This window comes from Zonotrichia albicollis, chromosome 6 (genome assembly GCF_047830755.1).
Source record: "Zonotrichia albicollis isolate bZonAlb1 chromosome 6, bZonAlb1.hap1, whole genome shotgun sequence".
NCBI lineage: Eukaryota > Metazoa > Chordata > Aves > Passeriformes > Passerellidae > Zonotrichia > Zonotrichia albicollis.
The window spans coordinates 47,414,734-47,441,488 of NC_133824.1; the positions used below are offsets into that span (position 1 = coordinate 47,414,734).

The 26,755-nt window shown below is 42.7% G+C and overlaps 1 protein-coding gene across 3 annotated transcripts; it reads right to left on the reverse strand.

Moving 5' to 3' along the window:
- Window positions 1-25,954, reverse strand: BUB1B (BUB1 mitotic checkpoint serine/threonine kinase B). 3 transcript variants are annotated; one of them, XM_074543513.1, is made up of 23 exons: window positions 25,828-25,954; window positions 24,395-24,577; window positions 23,988-24,047; window positions 23,616-23,760; window positions 22,082-22,278; window positions 21,832-22,001; window positions 21,524-21,717; window positions 18,708-18,802; window positions 16,678-16,904; window positions 16,293-16,405; window positions 15,646-15,743; window positions 15,302-15,354; window positions 14,419-14,503; window positions 13,926-14,046; window positions 13,146-13,432; window positions 12,095-12,252; window positions 9,980-10,126; window positions 9,710-9,825; window positions 9,277-9,438; window positions 7,894-8,036; window positions 4,613-4,784; window positions 4,144-4,250; window positions 1-547 (listed from the first exon to the last, which is right to left on the reverse strand). In XM_074543513.1, exons 2-23 carry the CDS (start codon window positions 24,535-24,537, stop codon window positions 358-360), a joined length of 3,183 nt encoding a protein of 1,060 aa, XP_074399614.1. In that variant the 5' UTR covers window positions 24,538-24,577; window positions 25,828-25,954; the 3' UTR covers window positions 1-357. The 3 variants fall into 3 exon arrangements, with proteins under 3 accessions (XP_074399614.1, XP_074399615.1, XP_074399616.1); XM_074543514.1 differs by having other exon boundaries at window positions 24,395-24,582; window positions 25,828-25,928; XM_074543515.1 differs by lacking the exons at window positions 14,419-14,503; window positions 15,302-15,354; window positions 15,646-15,743; window positions 16,293-16,405; window positions 16,678-16,904.
- Between the last annotated feature and the right edge of the window lie 801 nt (window positions 25,955-26,755).

The following is a 26,755-nucleotide window of genomic DNA, read 5'->3' on the forward strand; positions in this document are numbered from 1 at the left end:
TACCAAAACACAACTTTATTGATTAAACACCAATAAAAGACCAACTGAATGCAGGACAAAGACATTTCAAAGAGTGGGGTGCAAGTTAGGTGTTAAATTTTTAAGGAGCTGTACAAGAAGGGGAGGTGGCAGTTAAGACAAAACAATTTTCTCTCACAAACTGCTCCAACACAAAAAGGTTCATGTAGAGGCTCAGGAGGTTTTCCACACACTCATGCAATAGAAACATTCTTGAGCAAGTCCCATGTGAAGTATTGCAGAAATGGCTCCAATCACTCTCATGTTTACATTTGAAAACATAAAAAAGCAACAACAAATTCTTCTCCAGAATACAAAATGTGTTTGTTTTCTATGAAGTCACTGGAAGTTCACCAGGAGGAAAGTTTCTCCCACAGCAACTAAGGTCAACAAAAGTTGTTCTTTGAAAGAGCTGTCAAACATTTCACTGATTTCCTCTCTTAACTCCCTCAGCAGAGGTACTGTGGACTTACCATCTGCATTCAGAATTCTCTCAAAAAGTTTACTCCAGAAATCACTGTCAGGAGTCCTAAAACAAACAGAGCAGCGTTCAGTGGAACAATACACACACACACACATATATACAGTGTGTCTATCAAGGTCTCCATTTATATTCAGCACCAAACATCCTGGGAGAACCATGCCTGAAATAATAATTTCACTCACCTGAGTAAATATAAAGGAAAACTAGGACTGTGTTGCTCATTTTATATGTATGGACCCCATTCTCTTTCTCCAATAGGTTTCTGGATAGTAACTACACAGGTCTAAAGCAAATGTTTATACAGTTACCTCTACTAGCATACCTGACCACTACCATCATTCACACTAAGCCACAGCAGTTTTAGTTTACAGGAATTATCAAGAACATTTTTGAACCAAAAAACTTGGGAAACTCCTTTCATGAATAAAGGGCAGAGGTAAATCTTATTTACCCACTTGCAAGCTAAGTTAACAGGGCACTATTAAAGGAAAGCTGCAAGAAAAAATAAAAGAAAAAAAAAAAAAAGAAAAAGATGGTTTAGAGCCAGTTTTGCTTCCTTTGTACCCCGCCTCCATCTGCAAGAGTTCTGTACAGATAATATTTTGGAGACAATTAATAGTAATAAATCCCCTCTCTCCCAGATGTACCCACACAACATGAATAAAAAGGTTAAGTGACTCATTTAAGTTTCAGAAAACTGATATTAGAGCAAACCCTTTGTTCTTCAGTCTTGCACTGCTACTGACTACTGAAGCATTTTTCTCCCTCGAGCTAAGAGTTACAGTGGCTTTGAAACAAATTATCTGCCTCTGCTTTATCTAAGTGACTCACAAAACAGCAGCAGCCAGTCTCAGAATGAATCCAGCCTGTACTGTTTGTGCTATTTCACTGGTAACTCCTATATTTGCTAAAATAATCAATGCAGAACCTAACCAAGAAAACAATATACAAGACTTGAGTCCATTTTCTGTGTGGGATTAGATGAGCAAGAGGTGTGGCACAGGAGATGAAGTGTTGCTAAGGAGGTGTCAAGAGTTCCAAGTGACAAAAATAGTCCTAAAAATTCAAATGCAGCTTCTATATCCTGCTCACATAAACCTGCACAGATGACATTTCCTAAAATAGTAGTGAAAAAAGAAAAAAAATCACCTTATCCATTCCTTAATAATGGTAAAAATCCTCCCCTGAAAAACAGGCTGTCAGTATTATACTTGAAGATTAAAAAACCAACTTGATCACAATTTACATTCTACCTTCTCCTAAATCTCTACCACAATGTTTCAATGGGTTCAATTCCTTCTGTCACCTTTTAAGTGGGTTCTCTTTTATTGAAAGCCATTGACCTTGGAAGAAAAATGTTGTGCTCTACTCTGCAATTCCCCATTGCTTTGGTAATTTGCTGAACTGGTAGTAAAATCAGTAGCTCTTGCAGTCATTATGCTATATCTACATTTGTTTAATAAAAATAATTAAGTCCTGTTTAAAAAAGCTTTCTTAAGATAAGAGGGTCATGGTTGTTGTATTTAACCCCAGTCAGCCTTGTAGTAAGAAGCTTTATTCCTAGCTGTCAATACCTGAATTCTCAGAACATTTTTTGAAGAACGTTATTCTGTCAATAAAATCCTTGAAAAAAAATACCTCAAAACAAACCACCAAACAAACTCAAATGAACCTCAAAGAAATAAAAATGTCACTTGGAGTACTTTGTGAACACAAAGGACAGAAGCAATGCCATCTTTACAAAAGCAGAATTACTAAAAGCCACAGGAAGAAGAATCCTGTGTCTTGGGGGGTGTTACAGTGTCACCAGCTTGTGTGGCTGTGTGCACAGGATGAAGAGCAAAACTCATCTCCATCAGCTGACTCTTCTCCCAGGCAATACTCAGCTGTGCAGCCTCTTCTGGTGGATGAAGGCTCCCTGCAGCAGTGAATTTGCTTGTCACAGATTACTTGAAAGCTTCAAACTGACTAGAGCAAATGTCATCAGTCAATAAGAACTAGACAGACTAAAAGATCCATGTGTGAATGGAAATGGATTCAGTGCAAATTCCTTATTCCCACATAATGAAATAGCTCATTTACACTGTTGATATAAGACTTCAGTACAATGTGTAACTAAAGCACTTATGCAGACATTTATTGGAATAACTGATATTGAAAAGTAATGAATGATAAGTCTATAACACTTTCAGAAGCAAAGCAGAAGAGAGGGTGGAAAATGAATTCCTTATTTGGACTCTGAACTCCCAAATTATGAACTGATGCATGCAGGGGAGTGAGAAGCCATTACAGCCTGGTTCCAGCTCCACAGAACTTGTGCCCAGGCTTTATCTTCTTCCTGCAGTGTCCCCTGTAGCCCTTCACAGGTCTCATTCCTCAAGACTCCCTCCAATTCCTACCTCAGCCCAAAATCCTGATTTTTTCAATCCAGCATCCCAAGCTTTGACTACAATTCCTTTCCAATACACTCCTCCCCTTCAAACTCCACTGAGTTTGGACAGACAGCCCTATCCTTCCCAACTCAGACTTGCTATTCCTCTTGCTCCAGTTATCCAGACAGTTACTGCTCTTTTTCCCATACCCACATCCTGATCATGTCCCTGACACCATGTCCCAGCCTCCTCAACTCAGGCTTTATGTGGCAGTAGCTCAATTTAATCTCCTGCAAAATTAAACAAAGGATATCATAGTAGGAAACCAGACATATACCCAGTTAAAAAAAAAAGACATTTTTTCCTCTGTACACAGCTTAAGAAGATTGGATTTTTTCCAAAGGCTGAATACAGCAAACTGGGAGATGTAAGCAGTGCAGGTTGCTAGGGAACTGGACAACTCCCACGCTGTAGTGGGTTTTCTTAAAGCAATGGTCCTAGGAGTGATCCATGATCCTGAATCAGATACCTGTCCAGCAACTGCTGTCATGAGTGCACAGTTCTGGAAAATCCTTGTGAAATGCCAAGGCAAGTAAAGCTGCAGTATGTGCCTAACAAAATAAACAACTGTTCAGTTAAGAACAAACAAAGGGCACAGGGAGGCAGAGCAGACTGATAGTCAAAACATGCAGCTAAAAGTGAGCAGTAGAATTTAATACCTGAGACAAACAGCAGCTTCCAAAAAGCAGCTGTTTGCACACTTGCATCTTAGATGACAGTTTTAAATTATTTTCTTTGCTGCACAAGTGTACTGTTTCTACAGCTGTTACACCCTGCCATCAGTGTCTTAGTAGAATGAAAGAAAAAAGCAGAAAGCCAAATGAATCCATTTCTGAGGCAACATGCTCTTGTGATCTTTGCCCCTCTCACCAACCACCCACTTACAAACTTCTCCAAGCTTGATCTGTAAGGTGCTGACTAAGTCTCATCTGAAAGGATGGAAAAAGCAAAATCATCTCAACCAGATTATTCATATTCAACTTAAAATTGTCTCCTACACAGCACTGAAGCTACCAGTAAACAAGTCCAACAACTTCACAATTTCAGGCCCCACAAAACTAACACTTTTTGGCAAAACCAGCCCCAAGCTGCTGTACATTCCAAGCCCTGAAGATAGTACAGTCTAAGCTCTGAAGATAGTATCACTATAAAGAAAATAAAGTTAGAGGTCTTTTCTTTCCCAGCAGCCCCTTCTGCAAAAGGACTTACTTTGATAAGTCTTGGCTGATTTTCCAGATGGCATTCTCCTGATAGACCTGGATATGATCCCCAAACAACAGCAAATGGACTATATCTGCAATGCCAACCAAGTCTACCTGTAATCACAACAAACAGCACAAAATTCAATGTCTATCACTTCCTGCTCTTACTGCTTTCACACATTTAAGTTGGAAGCATCTTTACACCAGAATCTTCCAGAGATGTGTTAAGCAAGAAAACTTCAAAAGCTAAAATTCTGTTTTCATTGTAGGTTTCTAAATAAATACAGTAGCTACAATCACTGAACAGCACTGCTAATCCTTTCACTTAATGCCAAAGAGTCCATTAGATGCAAAATTCTCTTTATTCAGTATTTATTGATCAGAGCTTTCCACAGCACTTGTAAATTTTAACTTAAGAAAATAGGTTTTGTAAAGGAAACACAGAAATTAAGATGTCCTACTAAATACAGACTCACCTGATAAGGAAGAGAACTTTCTGCCAGAAGCTGCTGTCCATGAGGGGTGTGAGCTGTGGGGAAGTTATAGGGCAAGCTGACTCCAGGCAGTACCCTCAAATCCAGGCTGTGAGAGAAATCCACCACCTTCAGAGCATTTGGCACCTCCTCATAAGAAAAGGCATCGCAGATCCTGAGCAGAAGAAGCACATTAGGCAGAAGACAATCCAACAAACTTTTCCTTTCTTTTAGAATTAAATTGAGCAGCATAGTGAAGGCGAGTCTTAGCCATGTCAATACTCCCCTCTGATGGCTGCTGTCAGAACTACTGCTGCTAGGGCTGCCCTGCATGGCAAGAGCTCACAGCAGGGAGCTTGGGGATGATAGTGCTGTCTCCACAGTAAGCAATAGGAAACAATAAAGAGTTGAGGATGATGCTATTTTTGTATTTGTCACAGTTATCTGAAACAAAGTCTGTGGACTGTGGGAGTAGTGTGATGCCTTTTCAGTGGTCCTGAAATGATGAGCCAGACACAGGTGGTGAAAAGAGGTTATCTTTGCAAGGATCCTTATGGTGCACAACAGCCAGATGAAAAGCGCTGAAGATGCACACGTAACAAAGCAAACGCAATTTTTACAAGTCTAGCAAATTAGCATAACTGACAAGAATCTTCAATTAAAGACATAGGTGATGAGGTAATTCCCCCTGGTTCTGCCCATTTCTGAACAACCCCCCTCAGATGGGAACTAAGCTTTGTTTATGAATATGTGTCTTGAAGAGCTGTTTGCAACCTTGCCTCTCAGAGAGCCTAACCTTGGACCCTGGGGCTTGGAGCCACTGGGGAATTTATTTTGTCTTTCTGTCTAATAGAGTAGGTTAAATGCTAGCTATGAATGCAATCATAGGCTACAGAGCTATAAATATACATATGTAAATAATATAGAGAATAGATAAAAGCAAAAATGCAAGAATCAATTTGGAATCAGTGCAATGTTTTACACTTCTCCTTCTCCATCTAAATCTCAAAATACTTGTTACAAAAAATAATTAAGCTTGATAATACTTCTAGAAACTTCTCCTAGTCTACAGGTGAGGAAGGACAAACCAGAAGGGCAGGGAGGAGTCTCTCTATTGACAACTGCCAAGCCAACAACATCTATATATCACAGCTCTCATGAGTAATCTTCTTACATACTTGTATGCTCTGAGCTTATTTTGTAAGTTGTACTATGCACTTGTCCTTTTGCTATCTGAAAAACCCCCAAACCATTACCCTAACTTTTTGGCAGTTGTTTGTTTTCTATTTGCCACACAGAAATACAGCAGGAGGTATCCAAGTCCATCAAGCCACTCTTAGATCAGTGACTTCCACAACAGGATGCAGCACCCTAAGGGATGTGCAAGACAACCCACTGCAGGATGTGAAGAAAATAGTAGAACTTGCACAGTACAGGTATGTACTTTATAAATAATTATGTAAATAAGTTAATAATAAAATAATCACAAAGAAATGATAAGTAAACTATGTTGGGAGTATGTATGTGAGATGACTGTAAGCTCCAAGTAAATTTAAATTTAATAGCTATTTTTAACATATCAATGATAACTAAGAACAGCCCCAGTGAATTTATGTAATGGAATTATATCTGATTCATTAGACATTCTGGCTACTGGCTTCCCACTGATGCCTTAAGTTTTTAGCTTTTATGTATTTTTCATGTATTTGTAGTTCTGTAGACTGTTAAATGACTCAGTGCAACTTTCAGTACTTTTCCAGCTTTCCTTCCCACAATGAGCAGGCACTTATTAACACATTCCTAAAATTTTGTTGTCTTGCTTGTAAGTTCCCCAAGGACACTTAATTTTGTACCACGTAATCACTGGCATAATAAAGGTAGGAGAGGAGGGCAGAACCCAAGGAGATTACAAACCAACTGCTCCTCTAACTGGACAATATTGACCAGATATTCTGATTGCCTGATCTTATCAATTGCAAGGATCTAATCTGGGACACTGGTTTTTGCCATATTATGTACCTAAAGGCACTCAACCTTCACATAAATGTTTGCTTTTATATTATCATTCTAACATGGCCTGGAAAAGTTTGTGCTTTATTTCCAGACATCACCACACTTAGTTCACAGATCACATTCCAAGGGATACGTGACTTTGTTAACATCACATGGGAAAGAGCTTTAAGAAGAAAGTTAGGTGGGTGCATTAAGGTACAAGCTGGACTGCAGAGGAAGCTGAACACTTTGTTTGGAGTATCTGGATATTCCAGTCCCACCTGTTTCTGTCTTCTCATCTCCTGGGTTTCAAGTATGCAAAGACAAGTTACAAACTATATTGTGACTTGCATTAGTGGTCCAAAACCTTAGTAAAGCAGAAACTTAAAACACAGCAAACCATAATAGCAAAACCATTTTGTTGAACATGAGTTTTACAAAGTCAATTATACTATTTCTACAGGAAGGCTTATTCCTAAATTAAGTGTTTTCAGTCCTATCAGAATACACTGGAGCCTAAAAACCTGGACTGCAGAATTAGGCCTGTTTTGCCAGTGGGCAGGTTCAGCACAAGAGGCACAGAAACCAACTTAAGGAATAGTGTAATTTTCTATAATGCAAGAAGTTAAAGAATCACACGAAGGGAAGTTCAGCAATGCACCTCACCATTGCTGCCAAGGATTGCTTACAGCAATGGAGATACAGCACCAGTTACACTCTAAAGATTTCATCACCCCCCAGAGCCACACAGCAGCTGGGGGACCCTGTCACAGCCCAGCACTGGAGATCCCCTCCCAGAACTGGCAATTCCTACAGGTACATCCATCCACAGGCAAAGAGGCTTCCAACTGTGCTGGGACAGGGCCCAGCTTGACCAGGGGGCAATAAACAAACTGACACCACTTCCAGTGCAGGAACATCTGGGGTCAGCCTCCTTGTGGGTTCCTCCCAAAGCCTGGCTAGGGCTCAAGGAGCAACCCTCAGAGTTGCCTTTTCTCCTATATCCCCAAACCCCAGGTGTGGCCTTACCTGGTTTCTAAATACAAGAAAGTGAATACATGTTTTGACAATGAGTGGATACATAGATGATACTACTAATGAGTCTTTGTTAATGAGTATAATATAACATAAATATAACATTTGGTTGGAAGGTCATCTAGAGATCAGCTTTGGCTCAGGGCCTGCTGTTCAGACCTCAGTGCTTCATCTCAAGGGTACAAGTTACAGCAGCACGGGAGCTGTAGCTGAAATGACTGTTCTGTCCCCTCCCATACTGACAGGCAGAGACAAACCTGTCTCCCAGGAAGAACACCTCTGGCCTCAGATCTCCATGGACAATCTCAGCTTTGTGCAGCTTCTCTACCACATGCAGAAGATCATGAACAACCACGAAGATGATTTCCTTTGTGATGAACTTACGGTCACAGAGAATATCCTGAAAAGAGAATAAACATCTTTCTCTGTACCCTTCTACCTTCGATTAGGTGAAATATTTATAGCTCACTTTTTGTTTCATTATTCATTTGTACAGAGGTAACAGTCCCACCATAAATTCACTATAATCAGATTTTGCCCAGACAGAATTACAAGAACTGTAAGCCAGGAAACATTATTATTCAAAATTGGACAAAAGACCAGGAGGAAGAAATTGAAGACTGAAATCACTACTGAATTTCAGTCCTATTTGTATGCAACAATTCAAAATGCACTTACAAGAGTTAAAGTGAGAATCATTCAGCAAGACATTAATTGCTATGACCTTGCTGTAGCTGACTGGAATGTATTGAAAGAGGTTAAATTAAACAACAGCTTTAGATGCAAATCTCGCTGTGGAATAACATGTGGGTTTTGGCTCCAGTCCTTTATGACTCACTAAGACAGAAAATGTGAAAAATTGGTCCAAGATGGTCTCGGAGAAGCACATGATCTATGAATGAGAAACCAGACCCATCTGAGGCATTAACAGACAGCCCTGATTTGTATACAGATGTCGGATCTCAAGATCTCAGTCCTGAGATGCTGAGCCACCGAGACCCTTGGGGGGGCTCGGGAGTCCTGGAATGTTGCCAGAAGTGTCTGGTAGCTGGACTTTAACCCTACACAGGAGACGACAAGGATGAGGGCTTCACCGGGTGAGTGGTGAAGGGATTAGTTAATTAGAGGGTGAGACACAAGGTTTAGGATTTATGTACAGGGGGGTTTAGAGGAGTAAGATGGAGGAATTGGGGTGTGTCCTGTCCTCCTTCTTCTTCCTCTTCTCCTCCATCTTCTTTGGCCACGGTGGCACTCTTGGATTGGTTATTACTGAGAGTGCACCCAGCAATGAGAATAGATGGTATTGGGGAAAAATGATAAATATTGTACACGTCACAATGGGTATAAAGATAGGTGCCTGCCCCGGAGGGAGAGACAGTGTGCCCATGGCTGACTGCTGAGCAGATCTTTGTTAGGCTGAAAGAACATCTTTTAGATAAACAATTAATAAACATAAAACCAGAAAGAAGAACTGAAGCCTCTTCTCGTCCTTCGACACGCGGGCTGCCCCAAGAGCATCTGTATTGCAGATTAGACAGGAGAAGCTCTTCAGCAAGCAGCATAACACCACTCCAAACTCACTACTGGCACCCAAGCAGGAGTTTGGACCTTCCAACTGCCCCTGGTTTGTCTGTACTGACCCTCAGTGTGAAGCAATTTGTATCCTTGTGCACAATGGCACAGCCATCCTGGTACAGGTAACAGCTGCAATTCTCACTGAAGCTCTGGTCAAAGTCAGAATTCAAACGCTTCTGTAGCTCAAGGGTGATATAAAAATCCCAAGGCACAGGCTGAGAATACACCTACAAGAAGGTACATAAGAAGAACATTTATTTTTGGAATAAAGTGAAAATTGCTCATTTTCATATTCTTCTCATCCTCTTTTTTTCCCCCCTCCCACTTGATCAAGGAAGACATTTTTCACAGTCAGAAACTTTTAAACTACATCCTCAGTTAGGAAGAGGACTCAAACTAGCAAACTTCTTCAATGGAATTCAGAAATTAAGAGTTGATATTAATAGATGAGATTTTACCAGTTCACACTTCTTGTACAATAACCATCGTGTGTGTTACCTTTATTGCAAATCCCTTTGAATCCAACTGCAAAATGCATCCAGTTGGAATAGCAAAAAGCATCTTGTATTCTTCATCGTTCCAATATTCCATTTTGATGCAGTAAGTCTCATTTCCTGTGAGGAAAGTTTACATTCATAAACTGTCACAGTAAATACTCTTCCCAAGTCATTCCCCACCTGTGGCACATAAAACTAAGAGGGTGGATATGAGCCATAATTCAAACCCATTAAAGCACAAACTGCACTGCAAAGGGTCTGGCACACCTACCCAGCTCAACGTCCTTCTCAGGCTCCATGTGAGGCAGAGCTCCAGCCTCCAAGTGAAAATCTGGAGAGGCAGCCAGTGATGGCAGCACAGAATCTAAAAGCTTTTTACGCTGTTCAGGGCTCCACGGAAACTGAGCCACATCATCATCTAAGAAAACAAACAACATGTAGAGATGAGCTGAAATTGTGTTCTCTCTCTGCAATTTGGTTGTGTCTGTCAGTAAAAGTAAGCTGGATACTGGAAACTTTTGATGGACATTCTGATTTACTATTCATCTCTTAGCAAGTCAACTCATCTCTTTCCAATAGTTCTGGGAAGTCAATGTGACCCTTGTCTTCAAAACTGCCTTAGAGACTTTTACCATGAGGTCTCAAGGATTCTACTGTAGCATCATGCAAAATGTATCTTTTACAAGAGACAAAGCTCTGAAGTATTTCAGCCACAGCAGAATTCAAACTCATTCTGCAAATCAACATTCCTTTTTTAAATCTATGCCCATAGCAAGTGATTAGTTTGGGGTTTAGGGAAATTTAGTCCTTTGATTATAGCAGAGGTTTGATGTAAGAAAAGGAGAACAAAGCTGGACTCCAACTCTGTTGTTCTTGGCAATGCTAAGAATTTATTGGCTTTTATGTCCTGGAAGACACCTGTAGGACTGGACTTACTCTCCTTCTTAACAGAACATAAGGTCATTCAATAGATGAGTTGATCTGTAAAAACCAAGACAGCCTCAATGTTTACTCTGCTTGATCATTTGAGATAAAACACAAGAACTAGACAGCCTCTACTGCCTTCTCCCAAATGCCATGGCTGAAATGAGGGAGAACAGTTTAAACTTTCACAGAACACATGTAAGCACCAGACTATCTACTGTTATGCCCACACTTATTTGAAGAGCATTGCAGTAAGCACTGCTCAGGAAGCAATTCTGTGAAAGAGCCAGGAAATAGTGTAGGCTGGAGGCTACAATGTGTTCCAAGCTTTTGTCATCACAAACCTAGGAAATTTACTGGCATATTTTGTGGGAATAAACTGACAGACATCTGAAGCAACTTCTATTTTTTACACGGTATTAAGAATTACTATATCCAGGGTGAGAGCTGCAGTTCAAGGGAGATGTGAAGAAATCAAGAAACAAAGACATTAAAACATCTGAACAAATGCTTTCTTTTTTTCTGAAGAGATTTTTCATCTTGCTCTAAAGTTTAGTACATATGATAAAAACAAGACAAAGATCCATCCAAAATATCCCAGCTATTTAAGTGACGTGATTTCTAATTGTATTTTCCTTCCAAGTCCCAAGCATGCTTCATCATAAAATAGTCTGTAGGCACATAAGAACATAACTCTGCAGAGCAGATATACTGAAATTTCAAATACACAATTCTAATAAAGCACCATAAGCCAAAACCAAAGGAGTCAAAGAAAGTTAAACACCTTGAACACCATCATCCAACACACATCTAGTTCCCCAGGCCAGATTTTGAAGGCTTTTTGTGACCATTTCTGTTCTAACTGTAATCTAAATATTTAGAACAGAAAGAAACAAATGCCTTTAACTGAAAGAAAAATAAGCAAAGAAACTGACAGTTTTAAGTATCAGTACTGCTTTCCATCAATAGGAATAAGAAGGATACTGTGAAGCAGCACAGCAGTTTACAGCATAGTTAAAATGCAGATTAAACCAAAATTATGCAACTTGCACTAGACTCCAAATTCCTGTTCATTCCTTTCAAAGTAGTAGCTTATCAGCACATCAGGAGACACACAATATGATGACAGAGAAAAAAGAAAGACAGACCAAAACAAAGCTACTTTAGCAGTTATTACTGCCATCCAGTCCAAATTTTTAATTTTGCAATTTGACCTCATTACTCCCACAGACTGTGTGCTTTACTACCCTAAGTAACTTCTCTGTCACCTCAATACTGACATGCTTGGGATGCTGACAAGGAGAATCCTGTACTGCACCTCACCGCTGCTTCAGACAAAGGAGACAAGCTCAGTCACAGTAATGGGAAACACACAAAGCAGAGCAGGAAGGACAGAAAAATCCCCACATTTAGTGACAGGTGCAAGTTATTTGTTGTGAATGAAATTCAGTTTAGTACTAACCAGTAACCCCTTCAGCAGGCAAGCTCTGAGCCAGCTCCAGTTTCTCACTGATCTGCAGGTATTTAATAGCAGATGTTTGTGTAACAGAGGACAGAGAACCTCCAGAGACCGAAGCAGCCGATGAGTGCGTATCTTCCAGGCTTGCTTCCATGATGGGGCTGTAAATAAAGCCATCGAGTACTCAGACTAAGCAAAGATACAAGTTGTAGATGACATCACCCCGGGGACTAGGAGAGGACACTGTGCACACCCAGATTTAATTAACATGAAGGAATTCTTTCCCATCCCTAGCAGAAAGTCAGAAGTCATGTCAGAGCTTCATTTCAGTTTTGATGATTGATTATACTCAGAATCTTAGTCTAGAGATGATTTCATCAATCTTCTTTTCCACCAAATTTAACTGCTACAAAAGAAGACATCCTGAATATTTATCACTACCTTTGCTACGCAACTTCAGTGCTTTCAAAGCAGTGAAGGGTTGGGTGGGAAATATTTCTTCCTAATTATCATCAGCAAGGTTTTCAAGGAACCTCCTGAGTAAAAAACACATTCAAGCATGGTATACATGTTTACATCCTAAGAGCCAGCAAATCAACTCAACTCTAGATTAAGAAACTCCCATATACCAGATGATTTTTCTTCACAATGATAAAAAGGCTTCTCTTCTCTCCAGCATTTTTACTCTGTAGAAGAACTAAAGTACAAACACTATAATCATTTTATATAGTCAAAACAGGTACAGGAGCCAATAGTATAAAAGGAACTGATGATACTGGTCTTCATGTTTGATAATGAAGATAGAAAGCATTTATTAAATTCTCTGAAAGTTATTTGGTTAAAAAACCTTGTCCCACAGCACTAATGCAAAAAGCCAAGTGGGCCTGCTGTTTCCACTTCAATCTGCTCAAAGCAAAATGGACCCTGAGCTAAAGAAATGGCTCTCGTCATGATATTCTGGTCTTCTCAGAAAAACTCCTTCCTCAGCAACATTAAAATCACAACATGAAAGGCATGCAGGAGAAGGGGCTGTAGGTCCCTTACTGTTATTTACCTCAGTTTCTTTACACTGAGAACTTCAGTGAATGCCTCTTCACCCACTGGTGTCTCCTGATTCAGTGGTGCACCCCTGGATTCTGGACTATCTTCCTTCAGCTCACCCTGAGAGAAAGCAGGAGCTGGGAGTCTCTGAGCTCCCACCCCGTGAAAGGGCGTTGAGGCCAGGTGGGCAGCCCTGGTAAAGTCACACGTGTCCTCTGGGTTGGCACAAAGGCTCTTGTTCTTGTAGGAGCCCGTCACAATTGCATCCTCACTCAAGCGTTCAATTCCATTCAGCTCATCCTGCAAATAAACAGAAAACACACTGAAAGCCTCCAGATTGTATGACAAATCTTTCTTTATTTAAAAGCTGAACATTTCTCTTCCCTTTCTTCCACTCCACCACCTTCCAACATGAACAGGACTTTCAGCCTTCAGGAATTCTACTTAGCACAGAATCCCAGAATGGCCCAGGTCAGAAAGGACCTTCAAGACCATCGACTTCCACCCCTCCCCATGGCAAGGGACACCTTCCACAAGTGCAGCCTGCTCCAAGCCCCATCCAGCCGGGCCTGGAACACTTCCTGGGACACGGCAGCCACAGCCACAACAGGATATTTCCTGTACCAGCTCACCATCACCCCCTTCAATTACTGCCATGCCAGGCAGCAGTTTGGAATCCTTGCTGCTCACACCTGATGCCAGTCCAGCCAAGCTGAGTCAGCCTGGCAGCAGCACAGGCTGCCTTGGTGTCTCCTGGGCAGGAAATCTGCCATGGCCCCAAGGGTTTCCTTACACAGGCTCCTGCTGCTGCTGCTGCTGCTGCCGTGCTTTCCTTGGCACTCAGAGAATCCACAGCATCACGAACAGCGAGAGGCTGACGGGCACTTTTCTCATGGGCACCATCTGCTGAACAACTAAGAGGAAGTTACACTCAGTTACATATTTATTAGAGCAGCTGCCCATCTCCAAAAAATTCCTCTCAAGAGTTTAAGTCTATTGATCCTTCCAATCAACCCATTTCTACTACAGAACTAGCACTAAGCCACAGATACAGCTCTCCAGAATGAAGCAAGTTCATAGGGCAGCTTAAATAGTTCTAGGTTGAAGAACAGAAGACTATTTCCTCATCAGGGACTCTGACTAATCAAATAAAAAATACCAAGATAAACAAAACAAAACACACACCCCCACACACCCCTACAAGAAGCAGTTATTTTAGCTGCTACAGCAAGGGTTTGATGCTTCTGTTTGCCTTCCCTCTGAAATCCAGTTCTTAATAATTCTACCTTGTATTCTGATGTGTCAAAGCAGAGGATTCATCAAATATAGAGAAAAATGGAACAGCAGCCGGTGGGGGAAGCAGACCTACACCTGTAAAGAAAAACCAAGAGGCTCTATCATATCCACAGTTCTTGCAAAACAGCATCTCCAACTCTACTTAAAATAGTTAATATGCAGTTCTAAAAGTACTACTCCTAACAGGAAGTTACAGAGCTGGCATATAAAGAAAGCCATTTTAAAAGGTTTGGTTTTGCCACATTAATGAACCACCCCTTTACCACCATATTATGTGAGCTAACTTGCTGTGTTTAAACTATGCTTCAGAACTTGTACATTTTTCTGCAAGACTTTCTTATTCCTTTGTTTCTCCTTAGAGTTTAAAAATGTATTTCCACTGTGGCTGTCTGGGGATTCATCAGGAGTCTGGATAACCACTGTCAACAACAACAAAAGTCAACTCTGATCAGAAGTAAAGTTCTTCAGGATTTGACCTTCCCAACAAAACTTATCAAAATCAACAACATACAATTTTGGGATGTATTCCACTAGCCAAACCTCTGAGGAAAAAGGACTTAAGGTAGTTATCAATCTCATGATAGATTTAAACTCTTCTGAAATGTTACTGAGACTGCAAACATAAAAGATGGAAGAAAACTTTGCAGCTACTGAAAGAAAAATGCTCTTCTTCTTCTTCTTGAAAGTCCTTTCAAATAGTGACACTTCTCAGATCTCATATGCTCAATAAGGTAAAAGGCACTACTAGCACACACACTGTCATTCTTCTAACCCACTTAAGCTTTGGGTTTAAATTTGCTGCCTTCTTGGTATTCATGGAACACTTCCCTTTAACCAGACCTTCTTGTTAATGGTAAAAACTTGACTACTTACCCTCAGAACAAGATGGTTTTTGTAGCTGAGTATCTTCATAGACCTGGAATTCACTGTGAAAAAGATAAAATAAATGAGTTTGTATTCTACAGACCTTCAGAAAACCTAAATAAACTCTGTGAAAAAGGCAAGCCAGGATGACAAATGCTTCTTGCAAGAAGTTAAGATCCCTCAGACAAACGATCAAACAGACGCAGAAAGAGCCCAGCTCCTGCTTACAGGCTGATGCCAAGGCTATATTCCATTCCAGCTGAGCAAACAGGCTGCTAGTGATCCATGTTACTAATTGGACCTCCACAGCCTCACAAGTGCTCTCCCTGCTGTCACAAAAACCCCTCTATTACCTTTGTGACTGAGGCTGTTTCTCCCCATATTCTTTTGCACTGGGAAAAGTAAATCCTTGCATTCCCAAAGGTGTGGAAGCTGCCATCACCTCTGCTGCCTGTGGAAACAAAGCCACATTTCAGTTCTACAGTGGTTGCAAGGCTACAGAAATGCTTGTAAGTGGTTGCAAGTTCTACAGAATTGCAAGCCAGGCAAAAAGGTTCAAAAACATGAAGATAATCCCATGTAGCCATTAAAACCCTGATAGAAAATGGTTGCCTTTGGCCAGTTTTATTTATTTAGCTTACCTGCATGAAGAAAGTAAAGTCCACTTTTATTGCATAGTGAAGTTAATAGGCATCATTTACTCTTTGCAACCATATTTATACTTTCATAGGAGATTTTAGTTACCCTGCAACTATTAAGGACATATGTAAGCAGTTCAGCAGCTTACAAAGTCACAACTCTGTTTCATTATTTAAAGTACTTACTGTGAAGGCATTTTGGAAACAGAGAAGGAAGAGATAGAGAATATCATTTACTAGTGAAGAATCCTTTCAAAAGAAGTTTAAAATGTGTTAGAATAATATCAGAAATTCTTCCTTTTGGCTTTCTTGGGTACTTTTATTTAAAATTGCAGCTATTTGCAGTTAAATGAGGACAATACCTGTTCATGTGGCTGTTGCTGCTTGTCATCTTCTTTCTTCTTTAATTGCTTTTCCAGCTCCTCAATTTGCCTTTGTATTTCTTCCTTCTGCCGTTTTATGGCTTGTATTTCATCTAAGAAAAAAACACCTCTAAGGCCCAATGCCTATTTCACATACAATTGGTGGCTGCAGCCTAAATTGTCAAGGGGCCAAAACTTCTGGTGGTCTTTCCCTGTCCCACAGCTCCCACATAAAGCTGTTGAATGTGTTACTGTATCTGCACCTCGCAGCAGTTAAACAACTACTCCTGTAGAAATAGAGAAGCAGCTGCAGGAACAGAAGCAAATACAATTTTATGATTCCATCTGGAATGCCTTACTTGCTCCAGCCCACTTTGGAACATACCCTCATCTTTCTTTCTTGCTTTCTTCCTGTAGATTTCAGCTCGGATCTCTTCAAAAGAGAATTCATCCACTCCAGCATAGACTTTCTCTTTGCAGTACATCACCATCTCCTTCTGGGCCTGAGCATCCTGCTGCTGGTGCTGCACTCGCTGCAGGGGGTCCTGCCGCTCCTCAGGTTTGCGCGTACTTAACACAGAGTTTATGCTGGGCTCAATTTTACAGGGAGTCCTGAAAAAGCAGCAATTTATGACTTAGGTTTGGTGAACTTCTCTGTACCACAGAAAAGCAGGCATGGGAGACAACAGGACTAGTTTCAGAATCTAGTTTTGGAGTAAAGACATTCTGTTCCATGCTTAGAAAAAATACATGAGAAAATTGGAATGAGTAACACCAAACTACTCAGAATTGTGTGATAACTAAAACAAACAAACAACAACAAACAAAACAAGACAAATCCAACCTGAAGTGTCTATAAGGTACAGTCAAAAACAAATAAAATTCTTATGATGTCTGAACTGCCCAGCATCTTGCAGCAGGACCTGGCCAATTTAGTTCCATTGAGCTGTGTGACAACCACAGGCACAAGTCCCTAAACTCTGGTTTGCAGCATGAATATCTGGGACAAAAGGGACACAGGAGAAAAGGGACTTAAAAATGGACATTCTTGGGCCAGATGAAACCAACATGCTGATTCCAGGAGAGAAGAAGCAGTGCTGCTACAGCTTTACAAACATCAGCAATCCAGATGACTACAGCTGGATAAATTCAAATCTGGGAGTGATCATACGGCAAAAAAGCGCTCCAAATATTCGGGGTTATAAAGCTTTATTGGAGGAGTGTGGGGATCAATACAAAGATCCCAACAGGGTCCTTCTGCCAAGAACCCTGCATGACAGCTGATGGCATGATTTGCATCACATTTAAACAGCTACAGCATAACACTTCCACATTTGCAGGTAATAACAGTATCATAAGGAAGTGGATTCAAAGACAGAAAAAAACCTCCAAAATCTAATTTTAAGATTTCAACTACATAATTTAAACCTAGATGCCAAGTCTCTGCCTAAGTCCCTTAGAGATAACTTAGCCTGCTGCTCAGTTCTACCCACTCTGTCCCTCTCCCTGCTATGAAAAGTCACTGCCTTGGTAAGGAACAAATCTCCATCCCACAGAAATGGGCATGCCAAGAGATTTACCCTCTGATGCGGCATCACTGACTTCCAGGAGAAACAAACAGTCTTACAGCTTAACAGGAATGCAGATTTTACACATTTGTCAGCTAACCCTGGCACAGCCACGGGCAGAGCCACTCTGCAGTCCACAGGCAATCCCTGCTGCTCACCCCTCCTCAGCATTCCTTGGCTCCATGCAATCCCAGCCTCTGGGAACTGCCTGTAATACCAAACAGTCTCTGCCACTCCTCCCTCACAGGGAGCCTGTCTGTTCCCTGGCCATCATTAGCCACAGAAAGGTAGAGCAACCTTGCAAAAGAATGTGTTTGCCTCTGCTCTGACTAAACCACCCCATCTCCTGGGATTTATCAGCATTTCAGGGAGCACTGTACAAGCACCACACTCACTCCTCCACCACCTAAGCAACACTGTTGGCATGGGAACTCTGACAGCTTATTGCAGAATAAAACTCCAGATGTGCTGAGCACAGAGTTCCCAAGACAGAAAAAACCAGCCACAAATCTGCCTCCATTTGGGGCTCTTTCACAGCAAACAGCACCCTCAGACACAGAGCTTGTGCTTCTGCCTAAACACACTGAGCTAAGCTATTAAGCTCATTAGCATATATGGATATGACACAGGCCCCCACATCATGAGCAGCACTGAACACTCCCCGTGTCCTTATGCAACCTCTGCTGAAGCCTCTGTCTTCAAGCTGCAGCACTAATTGCTTCCAGGCTGACAGATTTTAAATTCTTCCAGCTGCAAGAGAGGCTTAAGTACTCACAAAACAAGTCCCATTTCAGGAAGCAGCTTTGAGAATCCTAGATGCAATTCCCCATCCCAAACTCCAACTCACATCATCTGTGGCTCAGCTGGCTCGTCCACATAGGGGGTGAAACTGGGCACTGGGAGGGGCACTGCCAGGCCAGAGCTGCCAGTCCTGCGAGGACGCTGTGGAAAGAAAGGCAACATCAACAACACAGGGATCATTTCAGTCTCCACATCCCTCTGCATTCTGCATCTCCCTTCCCTCATCTTCTGCTCAGTTGGGCACTTTCTTACATTGAAAATTAAACTTGATGGAGACTTTTCCAAATGAATTCCCTTCTGACACAGTCACAGCCCACCAGCTGAACACTGGCACCTAAAAGGCTCCTCCTGCACATCCTCACCAGCCCCAGCTCCTCTTATTCTGAGGAAATGTTTATATATATTGAGGGATATATATACACACATTATCCTGGTCAGGCTGGGTATTCCTTATTTTCCACAAATGTCACAGTTGTCATTTTCCAGCCAAGATTGTGCCAATTCTATGACAATATTCACTCCCTGTCCACCAACAACCTCCAGACTTGGAGTTTGGTTTTTTCTCAGTTTTCCCATCAGAGGCCATTGCAGCACCACAAAAATCCCTGAACAGTTTCTGAGGTCCATCAGTAAAGAGAAGAGGTGGAATTTAGTCTGGCAACACACTACTCTCATCTGCCTATTTCATCAGACCAAGAAAATTTACATGGTGGGAATACTTCACAAACTCACTCCTCTTTTCCATCATTTCCCAAACTGCTTCCTGAGGCATCTTGAAACCAGCAGTAAGAGAAATCCCTTCTTCCCTGTGCAAGTTTTAATGTGTCAGAGCATTCACCCAAGCTTATTCTTGCACTCCCCTTCAATGGAGTGGAATTAACATCCTTGCCTCTTCTGCCAGAAACAGGATATTTTATTTCATTAAATCTAAGAAACTTCATTAAGAGGGGAGCAGAGACTACTCTAAGGGCAGACACTAAAAGAAATATGGAAGCATTCAGAGACCAGAATGAATGTTTTAAACAGCACAAAGAGACTGGCAAAATAAATTTTATATTAATAATTCTTCCTCACTCTTCTCAGTTATATTAAATCTATGATTTAGTTAACTTTTCCATTCATGTAACCAAACTGCTTTCCATCTGAAAAGAATGTTCTTGGAGTTTCCAAGAATTTTAGCCTGGTTGCATCCCTCCCTCATTCAAGTTTTTCTTACCAAGCTCCACTTACAACAACGTCCATATTGAAAAGATGAAAATACTTTTATTATCTCAATGCCTGAAGTTGTTAGCTTGTATGTATTCTTCATGCATTTGGAGTTCTGCAGACTGTTAAATGCCTCAGTGTAACTTCCAGTACCTCCCCACCTTTCTTTCCCACAGGGAACAGGCCCTTATTGACACATTCCTAACATTTTGTTATCTCTTGCCTGGTACTGCTCCAAGGACATTTTATTTTGCACCACACAATCGCTGGCATAATAAGAGTAGGGGAGGAGGGCAGAAGCCAGGGAGGAGATAGACATACACACATTATCCTGAGGAGAGGATATTGTGTGTATATATATCTCAGAGGAGAGGAGCCAACTGCTCCTCCCATTGGACAACATTGCCCTGATATTCCAGGTGCCCAATCCTATCAACTGTAAGGACCAAATTCTGGGCACTGGGTTTTGCCATACTGTGTACCTGAAGGTTTGCAAGGAAAGCTTTGTTTTTACATTGTCATTCTAACATGGACTGGAAAAGTTTGTGTTCCAGCACGTGACCAACAGAACAGACCACTGGGGACACAAGCATCATAAAGTCACCCTAGGGCATCCAGGCACCAGCCTCGTGCCTTTCTATTCTCCTTCTCTCAGCTCCAGAGAACATGGCAACACTGGGCTTATCCAAGCACCTGTGAAACAACCCCGATCTCCCAGGATGGATTCCCTTCACACAAGCTCTTCCATCACTCCCCTACAACAGCCTCAACACCTGTAGCACAGCTGTTCCTTTTGATGTCTACTTGAAGCCATGGGAAGCTCCTCTGTCATCCAATTGCCAGGATAAATATTCCATTGATACTGCTCTGCAATTCTTTTGATCTGTGCTCTTCTCTTTTCCTCACAAGCACTTCAAAACAAGACTTGCAGAATGCTGCACAGCCCTTCTTTGCACAAGGCAGCCAACAAGTTCTTCCTTCAGCTTCTGGTTTCCAAAAGAATTCAACTCTTACATTTCTGTCTTACACATTTAACTAATGCCTGCCTTCTCTCCCCTTCTCTCATATTTTACCTCTTACATTCCTTTTCTGCCCTCCAAACATTTCAGCAGGCCACCTCTGCCAATTCTTCTGCTTAGCAAGGATTTTCTTTTCTTGAGTTTAAAACTCCACAGAGAGTTTTTCAACCTTATTCAAGCAGTATCAGCCTGCTAAACTTGAACAGAGTACACATGGCCAGGGACTCTTTAGGAGAGCAGCCATTCACAAGGGATGCAGTGACAGGACACGGGGGAATGGCCTTAAGGCAAAGCAGGGTGGCTTTGGGTGAGATATTGGGAAGAAATTCTTCCCTGGGAGGATGCTGAGGCCCTGGCACAGGTTGCCACACAGAAGCTGTGGCTGATCCGTTCTTGGGAATGCCCAAGGCCAGGTTGCATGGGGCTTGGAGCAATGTGGGCTAGTGCAAGGTGAAATCGGATATCTATAAAGTTCCCTCTAATCCAAACAATTTCACAATTTTATTATTAAATCTGTATTTGCAACAGACACAAACCACAGGCAAGGAAGAAAGAGAAACCTCTGTTTCAGCAATCAGAAGTCATGAACTTCCACACACCTTCCTCTCTTTTCCCTGTCCATTTTGAGCCTCCTTACCCTGCCAGTGTTCCACGGTCCTGCGCTGCGTTCATTCTCCTTGCCCCTGTGAAGTGGAGGTATTGGGCAAGACTCTGCTGCAAGTGTGGGCATCTCAGGTCCAGACACAGAATTGTCCTCAAATACAGAACAACTTCGAGCTCTTGGAAGCTGTCGAGAGCCCTGAGGCTGGGAGCTTCTGTTTGGCTTCATGACTATAAACAAGAAGATTTATGTCAATTAACCTTCAACTGCCACATTGGATTGCAAATCTCACTATAAAGAGATTGAGCTCCTCCAAGAACAGGTTTTTTAGCTCTTTAATGTACCTTTAATTGCATCTCCAACACGACTGATGGGGACTCTCCTCCCTCTGCATTTGAGTTCTGCCAAAGAAATTCTCTGAGGCTCTGCAACTTCCAGCAATCCCATATTGTCTCCATCAGGAGTATCCTCAAGTGCCAGTAATGTCTGCCGAGAAACACGGGCCTGAAACTGCCTAGAAAAAAACCATTGGAGAAGTCAGCATAGCCTTCCCCATCCCAGGAAGCCAGGTGAGCACCTAAGCTCTTCCCTTACTTGTGATGAGCCTGGAGTTTGTCCAAAGGCTCAGCCTTGCGCTGGAGTCCTTGCTGGAATATCAGATCAGCTTTCCTGAAGCTGCCCCTGGCCTCGAGTGCCTCTGCCCAGGTGATGTAGAGCGCGGCCAGCGCGGTGCCGATCTCCTGGCTCCACAGGTAACTGTACAGATCCAAGGGCTCGTTGCAGCAGTCGCCCTGCAATGACCCAAGCATGTCGGTGATCACTGCAGGGGCTCACAGGCAAAATCTGCATTTCAATACCTCCAGCAAGATCCCCATGATTTCAGTACAACTCTGACAGGAACAGCTCCAAGGCCAATACACAGAATTTGATCATTTCTTATTTGAATGTGAGGTAATTCAATGATTGAATTGCACCATATTAGTATTGCTGAGAATGAACAGATATTTTCGCTTCAGATGAAGTACAGCATATTCCTTGCCACTTTTAGAACTGGTAGATTACCTCAGCAAGCTAAAGATGGGGAAAAGCTGCTTTGTAAAGCAACTGACAACAAAAATTACAGGACAGGACCAGAACACTTAGCATGCTTTGGAGTTTAAAAAGATGCGGATAGAATACAGCTAGAAGCTCAACTATCTGGTAGGACAGATATATTTTAGATGTTGTATCTTTAAATCGCTTCTCTCTCTCCTTAAATAAATAGTTGAACTCTATTCAAGGCAGTTTTCTCAAAACAAAAACTTCTAGAGTTTGTAGCTGTCCAAAGTGAACAACCCTAAAAAACAGTCTGGAAATGAGAAGCAGAATTCAAGAGTAACATTTGCAGAAAAATACATCCAATATTGCACTCATTGTTGTGAAAATGCATGTATTTTATGATTGGCTTTTTGCAAATATTAAAATTAATATTATATGTGTTGTGTTAGAAAGTAATGCTGTACTAATTTTCTTAAGTACTATGTTAAAAATAGCTTTCGGTTATAAAAATAGAAACTATGCTATGTAAGATGCTTTGTTTAACAGAAAGGGCTTGCAGCGAGATGGCAGCCACAGGACACCTAAATCTTTCAGAGAAAGGGGATTTATTGCCCTCTTATCAGAAGAAACGAACTTCTTCCCGCCTTGGAGGTGCTGTTGGGATTAGAAGGAAGAAATTGACACTGACCAGACAGAATCCTGTGTTTGAATGGAATTTATGCATCATGTATGAGGTGTATGAATATGGAACAAGCTATTGTTCTTAAGGGTTAATCCTCTGTTAACAGGTGCCCTTTTTCGGGCTCGTGATGCCCAGGAAAAACCCAGACGTCCATAACTCTTTGTATTTATTGTCTCATATTGTCCTAATTCAATTTATCCAAATTGTTATTACTCTAATTGTGTTACTATTTTTATAACCATTTTATTACTATTAGACTTTTAAAATTTTAAAACCAACTCATTGGCGTTTTTCACACTGTACAACACTGTTTGCCTCCTGTCACCAGAATCAACTTAGCTGTGTGCAGAGAACAGGAAAAGGTCCCAAGGAAAAGCAGCAGCCGAGAGATGTTCCCAAAGCACTCACAAACTTGAGCCAGAGATTCAGATAGCGAGGATCTCTGTAGTATCGCTGCTGCCCGTGCAGGGCTTGCACTGCCCTTTCCAGAAGTGCAGCCAGGTTGCCATCCTTGCCACCCCCAGGGAAGGCCTGCTCTATCCACTTGATGTACCTAGAGACAGAATGTGTTCAGAGCGAGTCAGTTCTTAATAAGCATCTCTAAAATATAAAGAGATTAAGAAAAAAATAGGCATAACATTGAAACACAATATAATAACTAAAAACAATCATAAAACTTAGCTTTCAATGAGTTTCTTATTAAATTAGAATGTGTTTTCCTTGCTTCTGCAAGGATATGTGAGCATTTAACTCTTTTTTCTGAAATAAAGAAAAACTTACCGTTCCCACACATCCAGAGGATCATCTCCAGAGTAAAATCGTATTTCTGCTTCAAACTCCCTAAAACATAATATTATTCATCCAATAAATACATTTGTATCACTCTAAGTTGATCTTGTATATTACAAATTAAGAGTTAATTATTAATTAAAAAGCACAGCCAAATCTCTCTGGTGTTTGCTGTTCAAATGCTCCATTGCAAAATGGAAAAGTTGAAGTCTGTACTACACAACACCTGCACTGAGTAGTTCTAAAATCCTAGAGCAAGTTAGTAAGACAGATATTAATTACTAAACTTCTTTTATGCCTTTTTTAATGCCTGTGAGATCAGTACAGTTAAAGAAGATATACATAGAATGAGGAGGGAGGAAGATAAGGGAAAAGGAGGTGTTCTAACAATCACTTACTGTTTTTTAAGCTGCAGAGCAGTGTGGCTGGAAGAGTCCTGCTGAGACAGTGCCTCTTGCAAGCTGGACATCACCCGTCCCTGCCGGAGGGGCTGCACATTCTCCTTGCTCAGCTCCCACTCGTGGCTGTCCTCCTGGGACATGACCACCTTTCCTCCAACCCTGAACGCTTCTCCTTTAATCCTGCACTTAAAAAGAAATGGACACCTGTACAGCTGGGTACTGACCTGAAACCTGACAGAGACTGCTTTCCTAAGCCCATTCACCCCAAATTTCTGTGCAGCCAGAACACACCACTTAGATACCCAACTTTTAGGGGGCTTTTAGAGGGACTTGGGGGTTTAATTCTCCCCTACGGGAAATACATCTTGACAGTGAAGAACCGCAAGCAGGCAATAGTAGCAGCAAAAGCCACTAAGATTAGGCCATCTCCCTCCCGGTGATTGCTCTTTTCCATGCCCGGAGATCCCCCCATCCTCCTCCCAGGGCTTGCCCACGGCTGCGCTCCGGCCCGGGGGAGCCTCCGCCAGGCTCAGTCGGGACCCCCTGGTCCTTCACCAGTTCGACGAGCCGCTGCAGCAGGCGGGGGCACAGCCGAGCCTCGGCTCGTACCGGGGATTCCCCGCTGGCACCGGCGGGAGCCGAGGCTGTTGGTGCCCCGGGCCGCATCGCCGCACGCCGGGACCGGGCACCCTGCGCTGGCCGGGCAGGAAAATGTCTCACAGCGCCACAGCCGCGAGCGCCATGTACCTCATACCCTAAAGGCCCTCACGGATCCCACACAGACACAGCCCCTCACGGACCCCCAGAGACACCCACAGCCCCACACACCTCACAGGCCACAGCCCCTCACGGATCTCCCAGTGCCCCTCAGCCCCGCGCCCCTCACGACCCGCAGCCGTCAGTGCCGCGCACCTCAGTACTTAGAGCCCCTGAGCCCCACGGGAATGCCACAGCTCCCCACAGCTCCTCAAGCCCTATTCACACCTCACGGCTCCTCAACCCCACAGGGATCCCACAGCCCCTCATGGATCGCCGAGCGTCTCTCAAGGACCCCACAGCTCCACGCACCTCACCGCACCGAAGGCCGCCTCATTCCCTTACAGACCCCACAGCCATGAGCCCCGAGCACCTTGCAGCTCCTCACGGACTCCACAGCTCCCCCAGATCCTCGAGGGCCCGTCACGCCCCACAGACCCTCACAGACTCCACAAGTTCAGAGCCGACGCCAGCCCCGCAGGCGCGCGGCCCTCACGGACCAAACAATTCTCAGTCTCGCGCACTTCCCAGCCCCTGAGGCCGCCTCGGTCCCTTAAGGGACACCACAACCCTCAACCGCCGCGCACGTCTCACCCCACACGGCCTCACCCCTCACGGACCCCACAGCACCGCAGGCCGGCCCAGTGTCGCGAACCCCTCGCAGCCGCACGTACCGCACACAGCTCGCAGCGGCGCGGGCCGCCCGGACCGACACAGGACCCCAGCAGCGCTGAAGCCGTAACGGCAGCGCCGCCTCAGAATTCAAACCTCTCCCACTTCCCCATTGGCCGCGCCCCACCCCACCCGATTGGCGCCGTTCTGCGTCGCCCCGGGGCATCACGGGAAATGTAGTTCCTGCCGCACCAGCGCCACCTGCGGGAAATACTAAAATTTTTTATAAACACTGCGCTCGCAGTTAATCTGAGTAGAAAGACATACTCCTGTTCCTTCTCCCGTATGTTCCCGTCCTTTCCCTCTGGTAACCACTGGCACTCACTGATTCTCCACATTATTTCTCGGTCTTAAATTCATCCTGTCATTTTTTCTGATGCGCTCACCTCATGCAACCGGAGGTAGAGCAACCTTGCAAAAGAATGTGTTTTCCTCTGCTCTAACTAAACCACCCCATCTCCTTGGATTTATCAGCATTTCAGGGAGCACTGTATAAGGAAGACTCTCACTCCTCCACTGTCGGATCATATTTACAGGAAAATGGACATGTGTTTAATGATCCAGCCTAACCTTCTGGAACTAAAGAACAAGGTCATCTTTGTGGATAGAAAACTGATGTTGCAAGAAGAAGCAGCAGCAAAGTTACTGACAAACACAGGGCTGTCCACCCGAGTAAAATGACACTTACCAGCATCTACCAAATAGATTAATAAAAAATGCATGCCTGCCTGGTGGACAAAGTAGAGCTCCCAATCAAGAGATGCGTGGACAAAGCAGAGCTACCAATTTACCAATGCATGACTGTGTAGAGCATGATAAGAAGTAAATAGAAAGAACATTTAGAAGCACAATAAAGGGTTTTTTCCTGATTCACATTGTATCTGCAGAGTCCTTTTTCATCTCACGCCACATCCTAAGCATCATTATTGG

Bases quoted from the DNA above. Each gene is read 5' to 3' on its own strand.
- BUB1B (XM_074543513.1), bottom strand. From the start codon at position 24,537: ATGTCCCAGGAGGACAGCCACGAGTGGGAGCTGAGCAAGGAGAATGTG. The intron at 22,279-23,615 runs GTGAGTGCTTTG...GGGTCATTGCAG, and splicing joins TGAATCTCTGGCTCAAGTTT to GGCGACTGCTGCAACGAGCC. The intron at 4,785-7,893 runs GTTTGTCTCTGC...TCTTCTGCTCAG, and splicing joins GTGTTCTTCCTGGGAGACAG to GATCTGCGATGCCTTTTCTT.